We start from the raw sequence: 22,481 nt of genomic DNA on the forward strand, positions 1-22,481 counted from the left end.
AATAGAATGTTGGTGCTCCTGCCACAGAGAAAAAGAGCATGGGAATGTGAATATTGCTGGTAATGATGGGAGGGCGAGAATTGATGATAATGGGATTGTTGAGAATGAAGAGAGTGTGAAATTTGATGATGATGGGATTGTCAAGCATATATGATGAGAGGAATTATGTAGGTGTTATGATTGCTGAATTCATGCAGATCAATCATCAGTTTAACATTGCTTGAATGGAAATGGTGTCTGTAAGAGTCCGTTTGAGCAATCTGCTTGAACAGGCTTGATTATTGATGTGTGATAAGAGTCCATTCAAGCAATATGGTTGAGCGGACTCGGTGAAATTTGCTCACCAAGTCTGCTTGATGAGTCTGCTTGAGCAGACTTGACAACATGACTCTGGAGTCGCTGGTCTGTGCAAGCAGAAGAGCAAACTCTCTTACCAAATCCTTTCAGAGAGTCCCACCAGGAGTCTGTTCAAGCCGAGTCAATTCAGAGGGAACGGACTCTGCATTGAACGGATGCGGTTAATACAAAGTATCGACGCCGGCGTTACTTGCATATCGACGCCGGCGTTACTCGCATGACAGGTATTTGTACTGGTTTGTTTGGCCTCCAAAGCCCATTTCTTTAGTTATATGTAGATATTTACATCCCCACAAATCCAAAGAAGACAAATCAACGCAAGAGATTGATGTCATTTTTGTATTGTTCAAAAGCAGTAGCAAAGCTCCATCGACAGCTTCTTTTGGGGTAAAAAAATGCACAGTTTGCGCACAAAACAGTACACATTTATCTATTTTGTTCTTTGATCGCAACTCACATTCCTAACAAAGACAAATCATGTGTTCGGAGATAATAAATGTACAATTCTCTCGTTTCTCTTCTTTTTTGCTATTCTTTTTTTCCCGTAATGGTTTTATTTATTCATCAGCAATTGAATTTATCTACAGAACAGACTTGACGACTGGACAAAGGGGTGGGTGAGGGCCGGGCATCTCCAAGAAGATCATGATATGTAATATGCGAGGGTCGAGGAATCTTAACGGAGACAGCCTTTGCGGTTCTGAATAATTAGAAATCCCTATGAATCAATTAAAGAAAACCGATGGGCACAAAACGAGTGAAGCTTGAAGGCTCACAAATGGTTAGAGAATCGGTCAAGTTTTAGCCTAGTCGGTTACCCGTTCCCCAAGCATGCCGAGTGGTAGTAGGAGCCTGACGGGCAGGTCCTCCGGCCGGATTAACGGGGGCCTGGCCACCCCAGGTGCGTGAGCGAGCGGCGAAGCCCGTGCCACCGCCGAGCCGCTGGCCTCCGCCACCGGGGGTTTGCTGGGCCCCATCGAGCAAGCGGGTGAGGAAGGCGGGGGCATACATGAACCAGGGACGCTGGCCGCCGTTCGAGGGTGGATATACGTTGTTGAGGTAGTGGATCCCGTACCCGGCCACCACGCCCGAGAGAGACTGGGTCATAAGGGGCATACCGCCTCGCACGTAATCGAGAGCTAACATCGCAAATGGAAAGTACTGAGTCATTCACCCAACCACCCAATCAGCATGGATTTTCAGATTCTCATTTAGAACGAATGATGGTGAGAAGGGGTCTGGCTTGTTACTCAACAGCTGCTTTAAAAGGCGGCAGTCCAAAGAGCGATACTAGAGAGTCTGGGTTGATTTGCGACCACTGAACCAGACCAAAGTGACTTGGTTAGTGGGGAAAGAAACATCAATTTGCTCAGAATATGAGGAAACGAACGGAGACATGTACTGACCATGAATCCCAAGCCGCTCATGAGAGGGCCCCAAAAGATCATAGATTTTAGAGGATAATTTGTCCCAATGATAGCGACCATCAAGCAGATTATCGTCCAAGCGTAATCAGCAGAGCGACCGGCAAACGATTGAGTTTCCAATGCGATCGAATTTCTATACAGCAGAAACAGATCAAATAGGAGCTGTAATCCTGATCCCGCGAAGAAAAATGGTGCTGTTTTTTGTTTTGAGGAGGGGTACAAAGTTTGATGTCAGCGGTTTGCTTTTCCTATAATCTCTTCTTGAAATCAGCAGGTAAAAAGAGTGTTTGAAACTTACTAAGGATTCTCCATAGTTCGAATTTTTGAAAGATATGTCTTGTTGAGAAGAGGCTAATGGATAAGAAACATCCATCAGATTTGTGAAGCCAGTACAGACAAATCAAGTAAGAGGAATATTGTGACGACTTACTTACATATAGTAAGGGTTCACCAATCCGAGAGAGACTGGTCCGGTGACTGATAGTGCTAGTCCGAGTAGGGTTCTGGTGACGATTGGAATCTTTCTTAATTCGTTCAGGATCTCGGCCATTTTTTTCGTGAATGGGATTGGTTCGCGTTTTTTGGATGGTTGTTCTTGAGTGTTCAGGCCGAACTCAACACAAGTCCCCGGCTGCACACAGCACACGTCATCAACAACGGATGTCACCATAACCACCACCTGCCTCCAACCCAGCAGATTCTTCAGAATTGTGGGCCTATGTATAAATCTGATGATAGGCACTTTGAGCAAAAGAAAACCACCACTGGCCGTGCCCCATAAAGCAACTCATGATGATCAGGTGAAGGAGCATGACACAGACGCTCAACATCAACATACATGATCATATTGACAGTGAAAGGGGTAGCTGAGTCCTAACTGTTGAAACCATACATATTTCAATTCTCTGTAAAAAACTGGATACAAAGAAAAGCAGAAGTTTTCTTCTGAATCAACCTCCCTAACCAAACGACAAGCACCAAAAAACCTATCAATCATTTCCTTGCTCAAACTTATAATGCTACTCACCAATTGGCGAGTTTGCGTAACATTCGTAACATTGTGCTTTATGGACTCCTTCAATTGATTTCTGAGCGACGCTGACTGGGTGACTTCGCGTCGAGATCTGAGGACCTCCGGCCCACCAGGAAAAAACAATGATCACTTGTCTGCAGGTGACACACCAAAGTACAAAGGGGCCTTTTTACTATTTCATGTCACTTGTAGGCAAGTGATCATTGTTTTTTCCCGGGATCCCAGAAGTGATCTGGAGCCCCAAATGCTAGATTTTGCTGCAAAAATCTAGACTTTTAGGGTCAATGTCCACAACTGCGAGGGTCCCAGATGTGACAGGAAGTCATCCACTGGTTAATAGTGATGTTATCTCTGAGCCTAATACGATCACTATCACAAACTATCAAGGCTGACCTTGGAATAACTTCAGATGTATGACGAATATGTATCAAGGTCGCACTTGGTTCATCCATTTGGGGAAACATTCAAATTCACTGTTCATGTTTTAAGGACCACTCCCAATCCGAGTAACAAATTTTTGGCGAGAGAGTTTTCTAGTGTTACAAATGAGGTCGAGACTCACTTGGCTACATGTTCATTGTTTTTTAACTTTGGTCGGACATTTATCCTTCATAGAAATCAATCAAAAAAAGCTAAATGATGTGGCAACAGTACAAGTTTTGCTTGGTAAAGAGATAAAAAAAACAAAGGAGGGCAAGACCAGCCTATTCAGCTGGCATCTGCCAGATTTAGAGGGCGGGATAAATTTTACAAGGGCTACAGAGTTAATGGATTGTGTGTTATTTTTGAGCGTCTTGATTTTTGAACATCGAATGATGGACTATGATGTGGCCGATTTTAAAGCATATTAGTTTGTTTTTTTAGACGGGAACGGTATTCCCAAAGATCATTTGACCTGAAGACTTCAAATTCGGAGTAAACCTATCGGACGATGTCCAAGGAAAGTCCATGCTTCAGTTTTTGCGCAGAACGATTACAGAGCAAGAGAATGGGCGCAACGACTCACTTAGTTGCTTGAGCTGCAGGCTCAGGCTTGTATGGCTCAGGTATATCTTTGAGGCCGATTGCCTTGGCAACTCTCGTGCCTAAGTCTTTGTCGACGGCCAAGAATATAGCTACTTGGTCCTTCTTAATCCGATCAAGACTGACGTTACCGAGGTGTCCGCTGACGTTCTTGACAAACCGTTCTTTGGCGCCATCATCGAAGACTTTGGACCATAGGGCGCGAGCTGGCTCGAAGTCCAACTCGGTGACGGTTGAAAGGTCAGCGACTGCCTGTCCGATGAAAACCTCGTGATCTCCAGGAAACTGGTAAGGTCTTTGAGGGTATTTCATGGGTCTGATCGTGCTTTTATAATTCGGTCTGCTCCCTTGATTATCTCCTAACGCCATGGGTCCATCTCGTTGAAAATTGGCTACTGGGCTGATGGATTGATTGACTGGAAGCTGAGTATAGTTAATTCCTAGTCTGTAAATGTGAGCGTCGTTGTAAGAGAATAGTCGAGATTGAAGGACTGGATCGGCACTAGGTTCGACTCCTGGAGGGAGGTGAGAGGGCGAGAAAGCCACTTGCTCGATCTGAGCGTGGTAACTGTAAAATTGTACAAGTCTTCAACATATGAACGCACAAGGAATTTGAAGAAAATGATGCGAGATGCCCACTTGATCGCATTTTCATTCAACACAAATTTAGCAAAAGGGCGCAACGGGAACTCTTTGTGAGGCCACACCTAGGAGGCTCGGGAAGCACCGTCAATTTCTCCTCAGCGCTCTCAGAACAAGGTGAAATTAAAAAAATCTAACCTTTGTGAGGTCTAAAATATTGTAGCTGTTGGATTTCAGAACGTGAGGACGAGTCAGTCAAAGGTCTCTAAAACGTGGACACCCAAACTTGAATATATTGACTTACCGAAAGTTCTCTGCTTGTTCAGCGGACATCTCTTGAACGTAACAAGTCCACGAGGGGAACTCCTTTCGCTCGATCGCATTAAACAAGTCCTTGGTCGAGTGATCCGGGCTTTCGCCCGCCATCTTGACAGATTCTTCTTGAGTCAAGAAATCACCTCGCTTTTGGTCTGCCAAACAATGAATCTGTGGCGTATGTGGATAAGTTATCACATAACATGAGTATCACCACGAGGCTTCACTTGTGCTTATTTTGCTCGGCGATCACTTACCTGGACGTATTTGAAACTTCCAGATGCATTGACGAACTTGAAGGTGTGTCCAGAATACCCGTTCATGCCGCGATAACCATCGGGCACACCACGGTCACCAAATAAAATCATGACCTGGTGTATCGACTCGGGGTTTTGGGACAAGTAATCCCAGAACCTTTTTTTAGATTGTAAGTGTCCAGGATCAGTAGTGATTCTCAGAATTCGCGAGTGTCGAATAAATATATATGGCACAGAGTGCACGGAGTATAAAATCTACACACATGTCGGCATCATCACCATGCGAAAGATTAGATTGAGGGTATCTCTTTTGGGTGTGGATGAAATGTGGAAATTTGACCGGGTCTCTGAGGAAGAAGACAGGAGTGTTGTTGAAAACCTAACGAACAGTTGAAGACCAGCTTTAGTTTTCTTTTTGCTATTGTTTAAGACAGGAGTAGGTTGATATAGCTCACCCAGTCCCAAATACCTTCCTCAGTCTTGATCTTGACTGAGAAACCACGAGGGTCTCTAGCGGTGTCCGGCGAGCCTCTTTCACCACCGACAGTCGAGAATCTAGCGACCACCGGGGCTTTGTTGCCGACCTTGTTGAACAGCTTTGCACAACAGATATCGGAGATATCGTGGGTGACTTCAAGATAGCCTAAAGCCCCTGATCCCTTGGCGTGGACCACACGCTCAGGGATACGTTCACGATGGAAGTGTTGGAGGAGATCGATGTGGTGGTAATCTTGGAGTAACAATGGACCGTTAGCTCCTAACCTTTGGGCCTCGTATGGCTCGGGATACGGGTTCCTGAATCATCATTGTAAGAGTCGGCTCATGCTGTCAGCCCAACTCCGTGGTGAGTGATAGCAAAGCGGGGATAGGAAGTGACGCACCCTCCAGAGGTAGTATACACTGCATCGTCACTGCTCTCATCCACCTTTGATGGCATGATGACCCTAACAACAATGTTTGTTCAAAAGGAGCAACCGGCGAGAAATATATGTGTTTAGAAGGTTAAGGAGGCAAACAAGTTGAAGGATGTTGTCTGGGAGAAGAGTGTTTGTGAGGGGAAGATGAAATGAGTTCTGGCTGGCTTGTTTGTTGTCTTCGCAAGCAAGTGCTGTGAAGACAAAGACCCATCGATGCTGAAATCAGCCAGGCAGGCTCTTCAGTGACGTCATTGCAAAGCTTGACCATCTGCCTCTGACAACACGCAAAACCCCTTGTGATCCAGATTCCGATTGCCAAAAGCAGAGAGAGATTGGATCATTGGTGCCCTGGTCCAGCCGTAAACTCTACGGCGCCCGCTGGTTGGGACGAGTGAAGGGCTGCACTGACTCTGCGATGGACAGTGAGCCACTCAAGAGTGAAATCGACGGATCACGATAGTCACTTCTACAGCAGACTTCAACACGCGGTTGTTCGTCGCGATTGACCAGTCTTCTAGCTCAACTTGAGCCTCTCAAACGGAGGGTCCGGGGGACCCCGCCCGGAGGCTAACTTGACACAGCCCCGCTGAATGTGAGCAGAGTGCTCGCCTGAGAGCATCGGGTGAAAACCTGATTCAACTTTCAGAGCACTTTCAACCCTACCACCGAGTATTGAGGATTAATGACCGATACCGATGGAACAAAGTGACCGGACAGGTACACAGACAAGAGAGATTCAGAACAAAGCTTGAATTGATGATGAGGTTGAAATGATGATGTCAACTGAAGACCCAAGGTTACCAGAGGAGGCCTGGGTGAAAAATCCCAATATACTTGTTAGGGCCCACCTATTGCTCTTGATTCCTAAATAGCCATGAATAAATTCAATAGAGTTTATCACTTATGTTCAGCTGTAATAGGGGTACTTTATCTTCCAAGGAAGAATAAACTCTTGAAGTGATAATTGTAAGGAGATACACTGCAAGAAAAACTCTAGAAACTGCTTGCAGTTGAGATGCACGAGCTCAAGGCAAGCTATGCCTCATGCATGAATCAAGCACTGGTTGATTCCATGCACATTGCCTAATTTATGCAAGAGTGAGTCTAAGGTACAAAAAACTGAGTACAGGAGTTGATACCTGTGCAAATTCCCCTTTCATGTGAAAATTCCCCTTTCATTTGCACATACCCCTTTCATGTGCACATATCCTTTGTATGCATTCACCTTTCATAATGTGTACATAGCCCTTTATGTGCACATACCCCTTTCATGTGTGTGTATCCCTTTCATGTGCATGTATCCCTTTCACAATGTGTACATACCCCTTTCATCATGTGTTCATGACCCATTCATGTTTACATGTCCCCTTTGAGTTTTTTACATCCCTTTCAATACCCCTTCCATCATTCAGGTTTACATACCCCTTTGATGTTTACATATCCCTTTCATGTGCAAATACCTCTTACTGCACATACCCCTTTCATGCATGAATACCCCTTTCATGCATACATACCCCTTTCATCATGTGTGCATATCCCTTTTATGTGTTTATACACCTTCTCACATTCCCCTTTCATGCATACATATTTCTTTCATCTGTACATATCCCTTTCATGTGTACATCACTGCAACCTGTACCTCATATCCCATACGGGTTATCTGGTAAAAACACTGGGATATTTAGTAAAAAACAGGATATTTGGTATCATTATTTTTTCCTTTGTTTGTGCCAACAACATGTCACAGGCAATTCACCACATGTCACAGACAAGTCACAACATGTCACAAACATTTCACATCATGTCACAGACGTTTCACAGTATGCCACAGACATTTCACAAAAGGCTCCTGCGTGTGGCTCTTGTGAAATGTCTGTTACATGCTGTGAAAAGTCTGTGACATGCTGTGATATGCTGTGTAATGCCTGTCACATGCTGTGAACCTTCTGTGACATGTTGTGACTTGTCTGTGACATGTTGTGAATTGCTTGTGACATGTTGTTGCTACAGACAAAGGAAAAAAATGATGATACCAAATATCCCGGTGTTTTTACCAGATAACCCGTATGGGATATGAGGTACAGGTTGTAGTGCATACCCTATTTATGTTACTAGAGGCCAGGGCGGCTTCGCCGCGGCAGATCCAAGATTAATATATTCCAACCCTTTTTCAAAGTTACCCCTTGAATACTTGACACAAATCTGTGCAAACCGGTAGTTGCATCATACACTGCAATTCAAAATTTAAAATGTGATTTGAACTTGGTTACACAAGTTGAAATGTGGGGGTCTTGTGATGGTTACAGTCAACTTTCCCTCAGAATTCAAATCAAGAATAAATTTATCAATCAAGATCAGCTCCACAGTGATAGCAAACAACCTAAAATTTTTGATAAATTATCTTTCAAAGCAAAAGGATCATAATACATAGAAAACAAGTTTGAGGTCAAAGGAGGAGGTTCTATGGATGGGTGTGTCAAGAAAAAGGTTTCACAGATACTACCATACTAAAATCATGAAAATGAAAGGCAAAGGAAAAAAGAAATGACTTTATAATTCAAGCTAGATTCATGTCACAGACCAGGTGCACCACCAACTTCCATTCAACATTGACACTCTCCTACAACTCTCACAGTCCACACTCAACACACATAAGATCAATTTCATAGAAAAACTCCATTAAAACAAATCCACCCTAATTGTTTGAATCCAGAGGGTAGCAACAGCAACAAAGGCAGATGCCTCAACGTCCAGCACGCTGGCCACAGCCAAGCAAGCCTTGCGGATATTGCCGAGGCCAAAGAAGAGCATGACAACGCGCTCAAGGCCGATCCCGCCGCCAGTGTGGGCCGGACAAGCCAGCCTGAACCCGTCCAGATATCCCTTCATCTGCGCCTGATTGATCCCCGCTTCTTTCATCCGGGCCTTCAGGAGCTCCGGGTTGTGGATCCGCTGGGCACCCCAGATTATCTCTTTGCCTCCTGCTCGCCAGACCCATCTTCTTGTTAGCTTCTCTCTTCTCTCTTTCTAATGGGGAGGGGGATACTTGACTCATGAAGAAATCGTAGCTGTTACTTAATGTCTGACAAATACATTCAGGATATTTGGGTTTTAGAGGTTAGTTAACTCTTTAAGCAGAAAACGGAGAGAACAAAGCTCAACTGGATTGACCGGGTCTGGCATTGTGTAGAAGGGTCGGATGGCTAATGGAAACTTATCGATTATGTAGTAATCTGGTGGTTGAAAGAGTTGATCAATATGTGATTGTTTTTTTTCTGATGTTGATTATTGGAATGGCTGCTTACCGGTGTGATACTATATTCAAGGAGCAAGTTTTGCCACGGCAAGAAGGAGCTCAGCGATTTCTGCTGCTGCTAACAAGAAGAACAAGGACGGACCTTTTCCTTGATGATTTTACCAAGGATTTGTTCCTGCTTGGTGCCCATATCCTGACCAAGCTGGATATCAATGCCGTTGTTGATGAGGATCTGGACGGCCGCCTTGTGGGACAAGCAGAGGGTCTGTTTGAGGGAGGTGAAGTCGTTGAGGGGGTGCTGGGACTTGATGGTCTGGATCTCCGGGGCGGAGGAGGCCTGGAGACCTCTGAAGATGGACAGGAAGAGTCTGTCAAGCAGGTCGACGGCCTTGTGGTAGTGTTTGTTGATGGCCATCTCAAGATCAAGCCCAATGAACTCGGCTGTACACACACACACACACACATCAGTCTCTCCCACAGAGTGCAGGGGCCAGGGGGGGGACTCAACTCATGTGACAATAGGTGTTTGAGTTCTTGGCCTGAAAGACGGGGCTGATCTCGTAGACGCGCTCGAAGTCGGCGGCAATGGCCATCTACTTGGCCAGCTGGGGCGGCTGGACCAGGAAGGCGGTCTGCTCAAAGTAGCCCAGCTTGAAGACGCTCGCGCCGGACTCCGTCGCCACGCCCTGGATCTTGGGCGTGTAGATCTCGATGAACCCCTTGTTGTCTAGGAAGCGGAGGAACAGGTTGCATACACGCAATTGTACCCTGAAGATCGCTTGGTTGACCGGTTTCTGGGGCGGGGACCATCTTGGTCAGCTCAGTCGTGTTTTTTTTTTTTTTTTTGGCTTATAACTTATTCGGAGGTCAAGGACTCTGTTATCCAAGCGGGTATTGGTGCCGACGGTCACAAACTGTTTGCCCTCCTTGGGGAGCAGGTTGACAGGCCTGCTGGCGTCTTCGAGCAGGAAGGGCAGCTTAGCGGTGGCCTGGGCAAGCAGGAAGATCTGCTTGAGCTTGATCTTGAGCTTGGACTACGAGCAGGTCTTGACGTCCTTGACAGGCGCCTGGAGGTGGCCCTTGACGACAACAATGGACTCAAGCGGGAAGCCGATGGCCCACTTGATCATCTGCTTGGACACGCTGGTCTCTGTCATGGCTAGGATCGCTTGGAGGGTTGCTGTCTGTTGGGTTGGAATTGGTCCACCTGGAGTCAAGGCCAGGGCGCAACAAGGTGAAACGGTGGGTAGGGAGCTGGGTGTGTCGTACGGCGTGGCGGCATTGGCAAAGCAACAGTTCAAAGGTGAGCGGTGAGTCCGTTGTGATGGGTGGGATGGAGCTTCACCAGAGGATTGCCTATAAATAGGAGGACGCTGGCATCCATATTTCCCCAGGCGGCTCTTGAGCTGTAATTCCAGCCCGGGGTTGCCTCACCCCCGTCCACTGTTGCATTTGCGCAGTCCGGTGGGGGATACTTGTGGACCCCCCTGTGCTTATGGGCTGGGGGTCTTCCTCTCACCACTTTTTAAACCTGCTAGATAGGGATGGGTGGTGGGCCATGATACATCAGCTTGCTGATGTTAGGTGGCAGGGTGTGGGCTTGTTTTATCATGTTGTATTCTAGTCTTTTTTTTTATTTTGTAAAAGGGGAAACCTTTGATTTTTTTTTTTTTTTTTGTATTTTGGTCATTTGTAGGGGAAACCCTTGAATTTTTTTTCCACAAAACTGAGGCTTTAATATACTTGGATTCTGGCTGAATTCAATGGCACATGGAGTGTTTAATAAAAGAAAATAAAAGGGTGCTCAGGGGGATGCTCATTTGCCTCAGCCTACTGCATGAGCACTACAGCATGTTCAACATTGAAATGCTGAACAAGGTACACGGTGAAGGTGTGCCAGCCCAGAATTTGAGTGCTTGACTCCAGCTTGAGCCAATCTTTGATTGAAGCTTGCTGCATCTCAACTGCAAGCAGTTTCTAGAGTTTTTCTTGCAGTGATATAATTTTGTAACACTCAATTAAGTTAATGATGATGAAGAAGGACTCAAAGTTAATGATGATAAAGAACAAAAGATATCAGGATAAGCAAATAAAGAAGAGTAATCAGAACAAAGACATCAGGGATTAGAAAGTTTAGTTCTCAAAATCCTTTAGAAATGCTTCCATAGCTCACAAGGCCGCTTTGCTTTGAGACGTGAAAGCAGGTTTGGAAGGGGGAGGTACCAAATCCCTGAAGAGCTTGGCAGTTGATCAACATTGCAGAAAGTTTTGTTTAATCATTTCCTGAACAATTGTGTTGCCAAAGTCCTTCACAAGGTCAGCATAAGATATGTAGCCAGGCAAATGAAAATTGTCCGCTTCCTGTTTCTTGTATGTTGTTCTCTTCACAAGAAAGTTGCCTTCCATTGAGGCATACACATCTACAAAGGGTTTGAATTGCATAGCAGAAGTGCAAGGACAATCAATAGTATGAATTTTGGGCAAAACCTGTTTTTTTCAACACCCCACCAGGGCAGCTTTGGGGGCACTCCCCAGAGAGTGCCTCACCATGAATTATTTTCATAACTTGGCACAGTATTTACTACAACATATGTATAATCAAACATGAAATGATATGTAGCTATACATAAAGTATCCAACACTTGGCTGGAAGTCATCTGCAACTCCATTGGAAATAAACTGGAACAAAACAGTACAGAATCTCTGTAACCACTTTATAACTCAAGTGGAACAATGCATCCATTAGTGTGGTGTAGCACAGTTCCACTAAAAATCAGTGTAGTGTAGCAGAATTGATCTAATTTTGTGCTAACCCTAGGCAGGCAGGCCACTAAAAAGTGCCCGCAATCATGCACTACAGCACTTTTTAGAGTCATTTTGGCCTTTTTTTGCCGCTAAAAGTGCTGTAGCATAGCAGGGGTAGTGGCCGCTAACCCTACAGAAAAAAAGGGCAACAGTTGGTGCAGATCTGCCAACACTAAGTAGCCCTGTAGTGTAGTGTAGCTTAGAGAACATTGTTGGTAGAAAGTTTAAGCAAGTTTCATTTTGATGGCAGACACTCATCACAATATCATATACAAGTCCAGTGTAATTCTGACTAAATTTTGATTTCCTGCTGCTACCCAGAGCACTAAAGAAGTGGTTCAAAGATTTCTTTCCTCTGGAGCTGCAGAGGAAAAATGGGTGATGACTTCTGGACATGGTGGGTAGGTACGGTACGGTTATTGGTAACATGCTAATATTGTAACATTTCTTTTGTTTCTTAATTTTACCGTTAGCTGTAACAAAAGTGCATTAAAATATTGCAACTTGAATAAAATTGTTATTTGACGTCCATTAGAATATCTGCAGGTAAAGAGGGGAAGATATTGTAAAGTTCCTTAGTGAGAGGCGGCAATTTGCCCCTCTTTATCTTGCTATCCAGCGGTTAATGTGTTACGTTACTAGCAATGCAAGTAACACATTAGATATTCTGGCCTGTTACAATATGACCCCAGGATTTGAACCGGTATTGAACTTAGAAGACGTGAGAAACTCAGAAATACGGGTGGAAGACGCCAGGAGTAATAAACTTTTAGATATTGATGGAAGCCTGAATTTATGGTTTAGAGTCGGTCCATGCCACTCCAAAGCCTGAGTTCCAACTGAACTCAAACCCTGGAGCTTGTGACATCTAACAGACAGCTCATCACAACCTAGCGCGCACGCGCGCGCTACAAATGAGACAAGAAACAGAAACAAAACAAAAGAACACAAAACAAACAACAAAACCAAACCTCCTCATCCAAAAACCTAACCAACGCGCGCAGGGTTAAATAAGAAAGATAACAAACAAGATGAAACAAGAAGCTAACCATAAGAAAACAAAACCACCAACTCAGAAACAAGAGAGAAGAAGGGGAAAGGAAAAAGCCTGAAACGCCTTGAGGGGTGCAACACGCACCGCGCTGTTGAATCTTGAGGAAGCCTTGAGGGCTGGGCTTGAGGTCTTGCTGTCTTGAACCTTGATGTCTACCAGCGCGCGCCATGCACAATAAAAATCTTGATCCCCACACGTGTACCAGTCTGTCCACCACACTGGTCATTGAGGTCCTTGATGACCGGAGCCAACCGGTCATCAAGGCATACACCTCAATGATTGTTCAATTTGTTGAACTTGCAGTCCGGGATGTCCTTTTCACCCCGCTGCGGCATGTTAGCGGACGCGGATTAGTGATAGTCATGAAACCTAAACCTAGATTATTGGATGTATATAGTTACACATGCTTCCTGTCATTGTTTCTCTTTTTCTTCATCCAAAGTTTTGGTTTCATATCTTTGAGTCTCACTCATCCGGTATCATCCTCTTCGTGTTGACTCTAGGTCTGTTTTCTCATGTTCCTCAATCACTCCAGCTCAGCTCTTCTCATTTCTATCGTTGTTGTCTTTCAGGTTCGCATCAGTTGCTCTCAGGTCGTTAGTCCTCACTTGGTTGTAGTATAACGCCCGTGGTTGGAAACCAAAAGGTTAGAAATGAACACATCCAAAGTTTTGGTTTCATATCTTCGAGTCTCACTCATCCGGTATCATCCTCTTCGTGTTGACTCTAGGTTCGCATCAGTTGCTCTCAGGTCGTTAGTCCTCACTCGGTTGTAGTCTAACGCCCGTGGTTGGAAACCAAAAGGTTTGCATCAGTTGCTCTCAGGTCGTTAGTCCTCACTCGGTTGTAGTCTAACGCCCGTGGTTGGAAACCAAAAGATCTTTCGTTCTTTACAATTCAGATGGTCATTGAGGTATACAGATGACCAGCCGGCTCCGGTCATCAAGGTTTATGCCTTGATGATCGGTTGGCTCTACCTCAATAACCAGCCAGCTGGCCGGTCATCAAGGTTCATGTATACCTCAATGGCCGTTCAGAAGGTCATTGAGGTACCTTTATACAACCTCAATGACCATTCAGCTGGCCGTTCATTGAGATGTATGCCTAGATGACCGGTTGGCTGCAGTCATCAAGGCACCTGTACACCTCAATGACCGGTCCCCCCCATAAGCACCCCAAATGATATGCAGCTAGGGGGTCCGGGGGCCGCACAAATTTATGGGGAGCCACGCAAGTTCCGCGGGAAAACCACTGGGTGTGGCTGCGGAGAAAACTATAAGAAGCTGATAGAATGTGAATCTGACGACAAGAATCACGCCGCTGATCAGCTCAAAGCACACTCGGTATTGGTCCAACTCTTGGTGTTTGATTACTAACCTGACGGCAAGAATCATGCCGCTGATCAGCTCGAAGCACACTTGGTATCAATCCAACTCTTGGTGAGGAAAGAGTAGAACCGGTACCGGGCGGCGAGCTAGACTACATACAACATGGCCGCAGCCGCAGTAGCTCGATGACATGACTAGATCTATGCATAACTACATGATGATTAAAGTTATGTATGTGTTGCTCTGATTACCATGGTTTGTAATCTTGGTACTCCCGGGTACAAACAAAAACCACACCCATTTGCGGGTGGTGCTGGTGGTGCTAGCGGTGGAAGTATGACCCTGGTTGCTGGACCAGATGGCGTCTGATAGCTCTGGGTTCAAGCCCGAGCTTGAGGCACTTTTTGCACCAGCCAAGCGAGTGCAAATAGTACGCAGGCATTGCGTACTGCAATCAAGCCCGGCGCAATGCATTTAATTCATTGCGTCGTCGCTGTGTCGACCGCGCTCCGTGGTGTATACATACATACATACCAAGTCCGCTCCCCCGGGCTCGGCCGAAAATCGGAGTGCTTCATCGTCCAAGAACTGTTAACCGTTTTCGAGTGACCGATTCTTCAACCGCGAACAACTCGCAGCAGCCACCCATCATGACGAGAGTCACGCTCGCATCGCTCATTGAGGTTGGTCTTTCACCCCGATCCATATTCAACCTGGCCCTCGGCGTCAACGTTGGCTCTGCCGTCTGGGTATCGACGATTGGCGGTGTGATCCTCTACAAGAATGCGCCTCGCCCATTGTTCGGGAACCTCCAAGCAAAGGTCAGATATCTTGAATGATCGGCTTCATATGCAATGATTCGAATCTTATCATCATATGTACTGGATCCATAATGTTCAACTGTGTTGTTTTTCTCCAGTTATTGCCGCAATACTTCAAGATGACCGCTGGATTATCAGCCCTGATGCTCGGAATCCACTTCAAATTAGGATCTTCCCTTCATCGGAGTTGCAACGGATGCTCGGACTCAACCTACGTCTTACGGTACCTCTTAGCAACTATGACTGTTAGCTCGTTAGTGAATTTATTCTATGTTGGCCCCAAAACGACAGAAATCATGTTTGCCAGACACGAGCTGGAAGCCGCCGAGAACAAATCGTACGACCAAGAGGACGCTAGCGATCGAATGAAGCAGCTCAACAAGCAGTTCTCGAAACTACATGGGATCTCGAGCGGTTTAAATCTGATCGGATTCCTGGTCCCTAGCATCTTCCTGGGTCTTTGGACTGGCGAGTACGGACTGTTCTAAAATCTCAACGGTCGACGAGACTGGAATCAGCCCCGTAGACTCAAACGTCACCACATCCACACACACACACACCCATAGAATTCATCCCCACTCTGTCTTTTGTCAATGCTCCCTCTTCACGTCGTTTGTAATTTCCATTACACTATGCACCGCAGTTCCTTCTTCACAGGGGTCGAGTATATACATAAACACATTTCGAATCAACTCCAAAATCTACTCTGCCCACTTATTCGTCCTAGTTCAGATTTCGCAAATCCGTATATTGATTGTTCAGCACGAGACAGGTCCAAATTGAAAGGAACCTCCAGTTCAGGGGGCACGCTTAGTCAGAGACGGTATACAGTCTGGGAGACATCATTTGCCTGTGGTAGCGCCACGCAAACCAAAAGAAAACTGGGTTTGATTGAGAGGCGCTGCTAGGTGGCTGTTGGAATAGGTGGAAAAACCTGGGGCAAAAAATACTGACTCTGGCCGGGCTCGAGCCGACGACAACATGCGATCGAGTACATCGTGTTAAGCATGTGCTCTACCAACTGAGCTACAGTGCCAACGCGGACCTGGATGACATCATCTTGTCAAAACGTGTATATACTCTGAGTAATTACACCCCCTCAGAGCATTGGAGAAATACCCCACCACATTTTTTTCCCAAACTTAACACAAGTCCCTCCTGTGCTTGCGGGGCGCAAGCACCCTCCCGCCAGGGAGGGACTTGGCAATGTCGAGATTCTCACGCAAGTAGTAGTAAACAACGGGCCTTTACTTTACAGTTATTGGTAAAGTAAAGATATATTAGATGTTTTGGCTCAATACTATAACAGACAGAACTCCAATAAATAAAGAATTTTTCTTTACTATAACACATATTTGATTATTTTATTTTTTTCATACAGGTACAGTATCAGTTAAAGTAATTTGTTTTGTTTTGTTGATGGGAGCTTGCAAGAGGCTCCTTATAACCACAAAAAGGCAGTTGTACCTAGTTTTGCCACTTTTTATTTCAATATGCAGGGGTAAAAGTGCATTTAAACCCGCTTTTACCCCTGGTTATTGAAATAACTAGAGTTGAAACATGTTTAATAGGGCTCTCTACTATATCAGCCCAATGGAAAAAAATCCATTACTATAAGCATTAAAGTACCGGAGATGATAAAAACATCTATACTCTACTGGAAGGGCCTGGTTATAGTAAATTATAGTATAGGCCCACCATTGGCAGTACCAGCCAAATGGCTGGAAAGACCATAAAACCCCTCAGATGACCCCCAACCTCTCTGAAATTTGAGAAGCTGATGGCACCTTACAAATCCTGAAAATTTCCTACATGTTCTGGAATTTTAAAAATGGGTTGGGCTTTAGGCACGCCAAGAATTTACTATGCACACACCAAAAAAGGTGTGAACCTCCAACCACTCCAATATTTTTGAAGTAGGGGATGTTTCAGACCAATGAATATAATAATATGGCGTGCACAAAAGGTCGCTCCAAAATTTTGTGGCGTACACATTGCTTCACTTCAAGAAAGTTGGCGTAAATTCCTGAGCACACCAAGAAAATTTCTTACACACGCCAAGATGTGAATTTCTGGAGTGAAGTGCCACCCACTCCAAACTTTTTGGAGTGTGGACCACCATGCACTCCAATAAACACCTTTTGCACTCCAATTTCTTGGAGTGAAGTGCACTGTACACCAAAAAATTGGTGTGCAAGAGTATGGAGATGTAAAAAATCAATGAATAAACTTTCATAGTTTATTTATAAGCAAAAAACATAAATCAAGCAACAAAAGTAATATCAAGCAAAAAAAGAAATAGGAAAACAGACTTTAGAGATAAAAATAAATGTATCCAGCTTTTCAAAGCCTTGCTATATAGATCGAGGCCCTCTTGTAAGAATGTTAACCAAGTTCAACCACCTTTTAAAGTATGTTTTTTTGCCAGAATGGGGGGAGGGATTGGTTTGACTCCATTTATTATACCCTTGACATTTGCCAAAACCCAGTGATTCCCATTGACATGGAGCAGATAGATTGGCTGGGGATCAGTAGAATCTTTGGGGGGGGGGCTAGTTGTAAAGGGACAAAGCTACTACACAAAGCAATTGATAAAAAAATGATTGGACAGTTATAAGTATTGGAAAGAATTTGCCCGTGTTCTAACTTATTGAGCCATCTTGCCGGTGTGATTGGAGGTGTTTCAGAGGTCAAGTTGAGTGCATCTAAAATCCGGTTTATTTTGTTGTCTCTGCAAGTTTTGTCCCTTTTTTCCTTTGGCTATTATCCGAAGAAAATAATGCATTTTCTCTTTGGCTAAAAGCCAAAGGACAGTGGAGCTGGTGCGCTGGCTGGCGTTGGCTAGCGCTGGAGCTGGCGCGCTGGATGAGCTGGCATACATTGTATTGGTGTATCCAATACATACCAATACAATGTATTGCTGTATCCAATACAAAGAGATACAATGTATTGCTGTATCCAATACAAAGCATTACAATGTATTGCTGTAACCAAAAAATAGCAATACATTGTATTGATGTATCCAATACGTAGCAATACAAGGTATCTTTGAATTTGGTACGTATCCAATACATACCAATATGTATTTGATACATATCAGATACATACTGATATGTATCCAATACATATCCAATACATACCAATACAGTGTACTATACACCTTGCCAAGTTTTTTTTAAAAAAACTGCCCTAACCCCTAACCCCTAAAACCCGCCCCCTAACCCCCAAATGGGGCATGGGGGCAGTGGGAATTGAACCGGCAACCTTGCTGTAAGGGGCTGCAAACCACTAGTCTAAAAACCATTGGTTGCGCTGCCCAGGCTTTGTGGCTAGGTTCCTATGAACTCAGCTCCGCCAGCCCGGCCAGCTCCAGCGCCCCTTTGGCTTTTAGCCAAAGAAAAATGCACATCTTTCTTAGGCTAAGAGCCAAAGAATTATAGTGCCACAGGTGGTCTCCGCCCTGTAATTTTCAGTAGATTGTTTTGTTTTTGGTGATCTCTTGGACCATTTCCTCCCTGACACACCACCATCCTTCCTTGCCGTCGTAACAAAAAGCCCTTGAGATGCAGTGAAAGCCACAGTTACCGTCTCTGTTTGGGTCAAAAACATCCTTGACATACGTTCAGAGGTGCACTGGAATCTGCTCAAGATGAGTCGCCTACAAAAATTAAGTTGAATCATTGATCAGATTGATGTCTCATTAATCATTAATAGATACTACACATTTACAAACCTTCAAGGTTTTTGTGGTTTCTTCTTTTTCATCAGGGATCTTGTCTGGATGGCTGGACTTGGACTTCATTGGGGAGATTGGTTTTCTTTCATCTTCTTGTTGTTCAGATGTCTTGCTTGATGTCTTGCTCTATTCAGAAGCGTCACTTGTTTGGTTGTCTTTAGATGCGTAAGCATCTGATTTGCTTACTTGGATTGACTCTTTGGGGCTACTGCTACTCAACTCGGGCTCTTCTTTGACGTTATCTTTTTTGATTTGCTTTGATTTTTGTTCTGGCTGTTTACGAGATTTGACCACTCTCTTCTTTTCTAATTCCTTCTTCTTCAGTTTGGCTTCTACCACCTCAAATGATGACCGATCTCTCTTGGTTGACATTAACACTTTCTTCTTAGTTTTTGGCCGGCCTTTGGGTTTTTTTTTGACTCCTGGGGCTTGAGTGGGGATGAAAATATGAGTACCGGCGACTAGTTGGTGAATTTGACCCAGGATGGTTTCTAGTCTTCTGGGGGTCTCTTTAGACAGGGCCAAAGTCAGCTTCTTGATTTCCTCATCAAGGTTAAGTTCAATTTTGTCTTGATTCTATTACCACAATTTAATTTCAATGCATGTAAGATAGCTCTCATTGAGTCCAACAAGAAGTATCAGTTACCAAAAGAAGACTACTTACTTCAAACTTGGGATTATACTGCAAATTCCATTGGTCATGGAAATCATCTGGCATCAATGAACTTCCATCCTTGATAATTTTGGATATCTTATGCGCACAAGTTATTCCGTGTCCTATGGCAACAGTTTGTGAACAGGTTTCCATTGGGTCCAGGTTTTTAATTCAATAAAATTGTTCAATGGCTTTCTGGATTTTGAACAATGAGATCTTGCCGAGAATCGGGATGAACTGTTTAGGGACTTTGATAAGGGTCTTGATGGTGTCTTTGCCAACAGATTCATGAACTTTCTTGATCTGAGCATCAACCGCAAGAGTTATAGATTGAAAGAGGGAAATTATATCACCTGTTGAGTTTGTGACAAAGGATTTAAGATAAGCGTGACCAGATTCAACATGAGATGTGTTGAGATTGCGCAGGTGTGGGTACTGGCAAGCCCAGGCAACAATAAAACTCTCCTTGTGCGGTATAATCCACTTCTCAAGGTATTCTAGGGCTGCTGGTGTGGTATGCTTTATGGTTACCCATCTAGCCCATTTCAAAATTTCCTTTTTTCTCATATGTACACTCTCAAAACAACCAATATGGCTGCACCACTGGATTCTAAGGCCAAAACTACACAGGACACCGTGGACAAAACACCTTAAACCCCTCCGGATCAAAAGATACAACCCCTTCAAGACACCATCATTCAGTTACATACACACAAAACACCTTACTCAGGTCATGTAATGCGTTACATGAACCACACTTACCCTGGACATGTAATCCGTTACATGGACCACCCTGACAGCTTGTCTACCCTTTACATATAATTTACCTCATCAGCTGCACTCATTACATTGTGCTATGCACATGTCATGCAGTGTCATGCAGTGTTGTTCACACTTGATGCAGGCTTATGCAGTCTAATGCAGTCTTATGCAGTCTTATGCAGGTGCATGCAGACTAGTGTAATAGGGGCTGCAGTATGACAGTTGACAGATGACATCATGCAGGTGTCAAGATAGCAAAAACCCCTCATGCAGCTTGCAGATGAAATCAGTTGACAGGCCAGGCCAGCTAAAACATCTCACCTCATATTTATCACTGGCTAAATTCCCTCATATGACATCATGACCTCATGTGACCTGTCAACCACCAGCCAAAATACCTAATTGTAGTCTTCAGGGCAGCTAAAACCCCTCATTCTCTTGTTCCCCTGGAGCTAAAATGTCTCACTCTTTTCTATTTAAGGAGGCTCTCCTCCCCCCAGTTGTAATTTCTCTCAGCAAACTACTTGCACTCAGCTTACCCCATAACAGTACAATACTTGCTCACTCTACAGTATTAGCCCCACTCTGTATTGTGGTTTTACACCCTTACATACAAATTACAACTTCATAAAACACTTACACATCAGCTACACCACCATAACCCTTAAGCCACCTGCTCAAAGTAGGCTATCCTTTGATACACCTCCACTATCACTACATAAACTTTCCAATTGTAGATTGGGGGGCTTTTTTTAGTGTCTAGTGAGCCAGGAAAGGCAGAGGTTCCCTCATTCATCCCTTTCTGCACTCAGCAAAAGGTTCCCAGGAACACTTTTGAGCTTTACACAGGGTGAGTCGCTAAGATGATTTTCAAGTTATTGTATTGTTCCACATAGATTTTGGCTGTTTTTGAGTAGGTCACCTGATTCCAAAGTTTCATAAACTTGTCCCATGGGTTTTCTTTCTTCTTATCTTTCTTGTTGCCGCCATTTTTGTTTTTATTTTTATCTTTCTTGTTGCTGCCAGCAGGAAAATATTTTTTACATTTAGTTGTAATGTTCTTGTTGATATTCCATGTACAGAGGTTGGCTCTTGCGTCAGGGAAAACGGCATTGATTGCTCCATGTAAAGCCAAATCTTGATCAGTAATAAATACTTTTGGAACTCTTTCTGGCTTCCACACAAGCTTCTTGAGGACTTGGACGGCCCACAAGTACTTCTTGTTGTCTTCAAAGATCAAAAAACAGAAACCAATAGAGAGTGTTTGATTTGTTGCATCCTGCCCGATGATATGGAGGAGGGGGATGTTGTAGCAATTTGTTTTGTATGTGGCATCTAAGAGTGCTACGTGGTGGTTGATTTGCGCGAGGTGAATGGATCCTGGGTGAGCAAAGAAGAGGTTTTGAATGGCTCCGCTAGTTTTTACCTTGACATCCCAAGCCCAGTTCATCTCCTTCAAGATGGACAGCATAGCTCCCATTGGGCTCCTACCGCCTAAATCCTCCTGTTGGATCTTCTGTAGAGCGTTTTAGATTGTTTTATTAGTCGCAAGCATTTCCTCATTCAAAGTTTGCAGTTGGACAAGAATTTGCGCAGGGTTAAGTTTTGCCTTTGAGAGCTTGCGGATCTTGTCAACTTGCTCCGGCAACAGGTGTTTGTGAGCCACATGGGCAAAAGGTCCAGGCAACGGCTTGTGGTTGTGGGTGGCATAGCGAGTATCCAAGGTCCAAGTCTTTTCAACAATTTTTTTGCTGGTTGGAACGGTGCCCCTGAGTTGAAAAGGGCAATCAATCTTAACTGTTGAGGTTTTTTGTCCAGAAGGATTTGATGTCAAACCGCAATATGTTCCTGATTGATCACACCCTAGATAAACATTTTTGTTTTGTACAGAGTTGATCTTCACCACTGCGTATCTGTGATATTTTTCCCATTCTTGACAGAAAAAAACTAAGTCATCCATTGAAAGGAAGCGGGTGCTTGGAGGAGGGTCCAGTGGTTCTGAGCGCAAAAAAACCCTTTTAATTCATTTACACAAATTGGCCATTTCCCTGCGGAGTATTTGGTGTTTCTAGGTGAGTCCGCGCTGGTTCTGTGTTTTGTGAGATGTGTTTGAGGTCTAAATTGGTCTTACCCCTCCAGACGAATGTGGGGTT

At 44.4% G+C, this 22,481-nt stretch overlaps 5 protein-coding genes across 5 annotated transcripts; 1 reads left to right on the forward strand and 4 right to left on the reverse strand.

Moving 5' to 3' along the window:
• Positions 1–1,158: 1,158 nt before the first annotated feature.
• PtA15_8A549 (uncharacterized protein) lies at positions 1,159–2,334 on the reverse strand (the record flags this gene model as incomplete). Its single annotated transcript, XM_053171989.1, has 5 exons — positions 1,159–1,518; positions 1,613–1,675; positions 1,764–1,978; positions 2,083–2,135; positions 2,219–2,334. The coding sequence occupies 5 exons, from the start codon at positions 2,332–2,334 to the stop codon at positions 1,159–1,161; spliced, it is 807 nt and encodes a 268-aa protein (XP_053023198.1).
• A 1,343-nt stretch (positions 2,335–3,677) lies between these two features.
• Positions 3,678–5,931, reverse strand: PtA15_8A550 (uncharacterized protein; the record flags this gene model as incomplete). Its single annotated transcript, XM_053171991.1, has 9 exons — positions 3,678–3,738; positions 3,824–4,408; positions 4,480–4,547; positions 4,621–4,645; positions 4,727–4,908; positions 4,995–5,151; positions 5,258–5,373; positions 5,450–5,789; positions 5,876–5,931. 9 exons carry the CDS (start codon positions 5,929–5,931, stop codon positions 3,678–3,680), a joined length of 1,590 nt encoding a protein of 529 aa, XP_053023199.1.
• Positions 5,932–8,590: 2,659 nt separating this feature from the next.
• On the reverse strand, positions 8,591–9,760 carry PtA15_8A551 (uncharacterized protein; the record flags this gene model as incomplete). The annotated part of the gene is made up of 5 exons (XM_053171992.1): positions 8,591–8,892; positions 8,963–8,993; positions 9,074–9,144; positions 9,300–9,608; positions 9,676–9,760. The coding sequence occupies 5 exons, from the start codon at positions 9,758–9,760 to the stop codon at positions 8,591–8,593; spliced, it is 798 nt and encodes a 265-aa protein (XP_053023200.1).
• PtA15_8A552 (uncharacterized protein) lies at positions 9,761–9,977 on the reverse strand (the record flags this gene model as incomplete). Its single annotated transcript, XM_053171993.1, has 2 exons — positions 9,761–9,894; positions 9,956–9,977. The coding sequence occupies 2 exons, from the start codon at positions 9,975–9,977 to the stop codon at positions 9,761–9,763; spliced, it is 156 nt and encodes a 51-aa protein (XP_053023201.1).
• Positions 9,978–15,004: 5,027 nt separating this feature from the next.
• PtA15_8A553 (uncharacterized protein) lies at positions 15,005–15,663 on the forward strand (the record flags this gene model as incomplete). The annotated part of the gene is made up of 2 exons (XM_053171994.1): positions 15,005–15,175; positions 15,274–15,663. The coding sequence occupies 2 exons, from the start codon at positions 15,005–15,007 to the stop codon at positions 15,661–15,663; spliced, it is 561 nt and encodes a 186-aa protein (XP_053023202.1).
• Positions 15,664–22,481: the final 6,818 nt, after the last annotated feature.

This window comes from Puccinia triticina, chromosome 8A, assembly GCF_026914185.1.
Source record: "Puccinia triticina chromosome 8A, complete sequence".
Taxonomy (NCBI): Eukaryota; Fungi; Basidiomycota; class Pucciniomycetes; order Pucciniales; family Pucciniaceae; genus Puccinia; species Puccinia triticina.